General features: G+C 70.2%; 1 protein-coding gene across 1 annotated transcript in view; it reads left to right on the top strand.

Annotated features, from left to right (window-relative positions):
* Nucleotides 1-1707, top strand: part of PNPLA2 (patatin-like phospholipase domain containing 2) — a 6026-nt gene that overhangs the window by 2479 nt on the left and 1840 nt on the right. Inside the window, exons 2-4 of the mRNA XM_012734341.1 lie at nucleotides 657-1156; nucleotides 1234-1299; nucleotides 1430-1662. Of these exons, the coding sequence (XP_012589795.1) occupies nucleotides 657-1156; nucleotides 1234-1299; nucleotides 1430-1662 (799 nt within the window). The remainder of the gene's footprint in view (nucleotides 1-656; nucleotides 1157-1233; nucleotides 1300-1429; nucleotides 1663-1707) is intronic.

The raw sequence follows: 1707 nt of genomic DNA, 5'->3' as shown, positions 1-1707 counted from the left end.
CCGGAGCCCCTGGGGGCCCGGGCTGTGCGCTCTGGGGCGCGCCAGGTGCTCTGGGCTGGCCCGGTCCTGAGGGCAGGGCTGCCCGCTGACATTTCCTGGGAGGCGGCAGGCGTGTTTACAGCACACCGTGGGCTCGGGTTCTGGGAGCGCTGCCCAGCCCCCAGCTGGCCGGGGCCTCCTGGTGAGGCAGGTCATCAGTTCTTGCTGGACTCCATCCAGGCCCCCCCCCAGCGACCCCCCCCACCTTTGCCCTGAGGGGGCTGGTAGGAGCACAGCTCTCCATTCCGGGACACTAGGGGTTAGCTCTGCCCTCGGCCCATGGCAGACCAGCGCCCCCAGGCCCCAAGCTGGGCTCAGGGCCCATCTCATACCTGGCGCCCAGTTGAGGACCCCCCCACAGGGCTGCCCACTCCCCACTCCCAAGAAGCCTCTGGCCAGTGGGTGCTGAGGTCCCCACGGTATGTATCCTGACCCCCACCCCACTGTGCTGGTCCCAGAGGAGGCCTTGAGCTCCTGCCCACCCCCGGCTGGCTCCCACTCTGGCTTCGCCCCAGGCCAGTACCCATGGGGCGGCCCATTAATCCCAACTCAGCACACAGGCCCGTGGACCCTGGGTCTGGCCAAGTGGGTGAAGGCTGAGGCTGCTCAGAGTTGAGCCTCTGCTTCAGTGCCCACCCTGGGCAGTTGTGAAATCCCAGGCAGAGGCTGGTCCTGTCTGGTGCTGGCCAGGCCCAGCTGTCTGCCCTGTCAGGGGCGCCCTGCCTCCCTCCCTGGGGCAGCTGACAGAAGCCCCACCGTGGGCCAGGTCCCACAGTGGACACTGGCAGCCCTCCAGGGGAGGGGGTGCTGGGTGCCGGCGGCCCCGGCGTGGCCCAGGACTGTGAGCCTGGGAGAGCTGGCCCCTGACCCCCCACCCTGCCTAGGTGAGGCGGGCGCCAACATTATCGAGGTTTCCAAGGAGGCGCGCAAGCGGTTCTTGGGCCCGCTGCACCCTTCCTTCAACCTGGTGAAGACCATCCGCGGCTGCCTGCTGAAGACGCTGCCCGCCGACAGCCACGAGCGGGCCAGCGGGCGGCTGGGCATCTCCCTGACTCGCGTCTCGGACGGCGAGAACGTCATCATATCGCACTTCAGCTCCAAGGATGAGCTCATCCAGGTGGGCCCCGGGGGCCACGGGGTGCAGGGCGGCCCCGGCCGGCCCCGGCTCACCCACCCTCGGTGCCCCTGCCACAGGCCAACGTCTGCAGCACCTTCATCCCGGTGTACTGCGGCCTCATCCCGCCCACCCTTCAGGGGGTGGTGAGTACCGCGGGCCCGCCCTGCCCCAGCCGCGCGTTGCCCGCTTCCCCCGGGGTACCCAGCCACGGCCAGCGCCGGAGGCCGGGTGGCCGGGCCAGGCCCTCACCGCCCGCCCGGCACCCCTGTCCAGCGCTACGTGGACGGCGGCATCTCAGACAACCTGCCCCTCTACGAGCTCAGGAACACCATCACGGTGTCCCCCTTCTCCGGAGAGAGCGACATCTGCCCGCAGGACAGCTCCACCAGCATCCACGAGCTGCGCGTGACCAACACCAGCATCCAGTTCAACCTGCGCAACCTCTACCGCCTCTCCAAGGCGCTGTTCCCGCCGGAGCCCATGGTGAGGCCGGCCGCCGGCCGCGGGCGGGCTGCTGGACTGGCCACTCCGGACCGCGCCCTGGACCCACG

Source organism: Condylura cristata, unplaced genomic scaffold (genome assembly GCF_000260355.1).
Source record: "Condylura cristata isolate star-nosed mole 26May11 unplaced genomic scaffold, ConCri1.0 scaffold00054, whole genome shotgun sequence".
Classification (NCBI taxonomy): Eukaryota; Metazoa; Chordata; class Mammalia; order Eulipotyphla; family Talpidae; genus Condylura; species Condylura cristata.
This window is presented reverse-complemented; position numbering and strand designations above follow the sequence as displayed.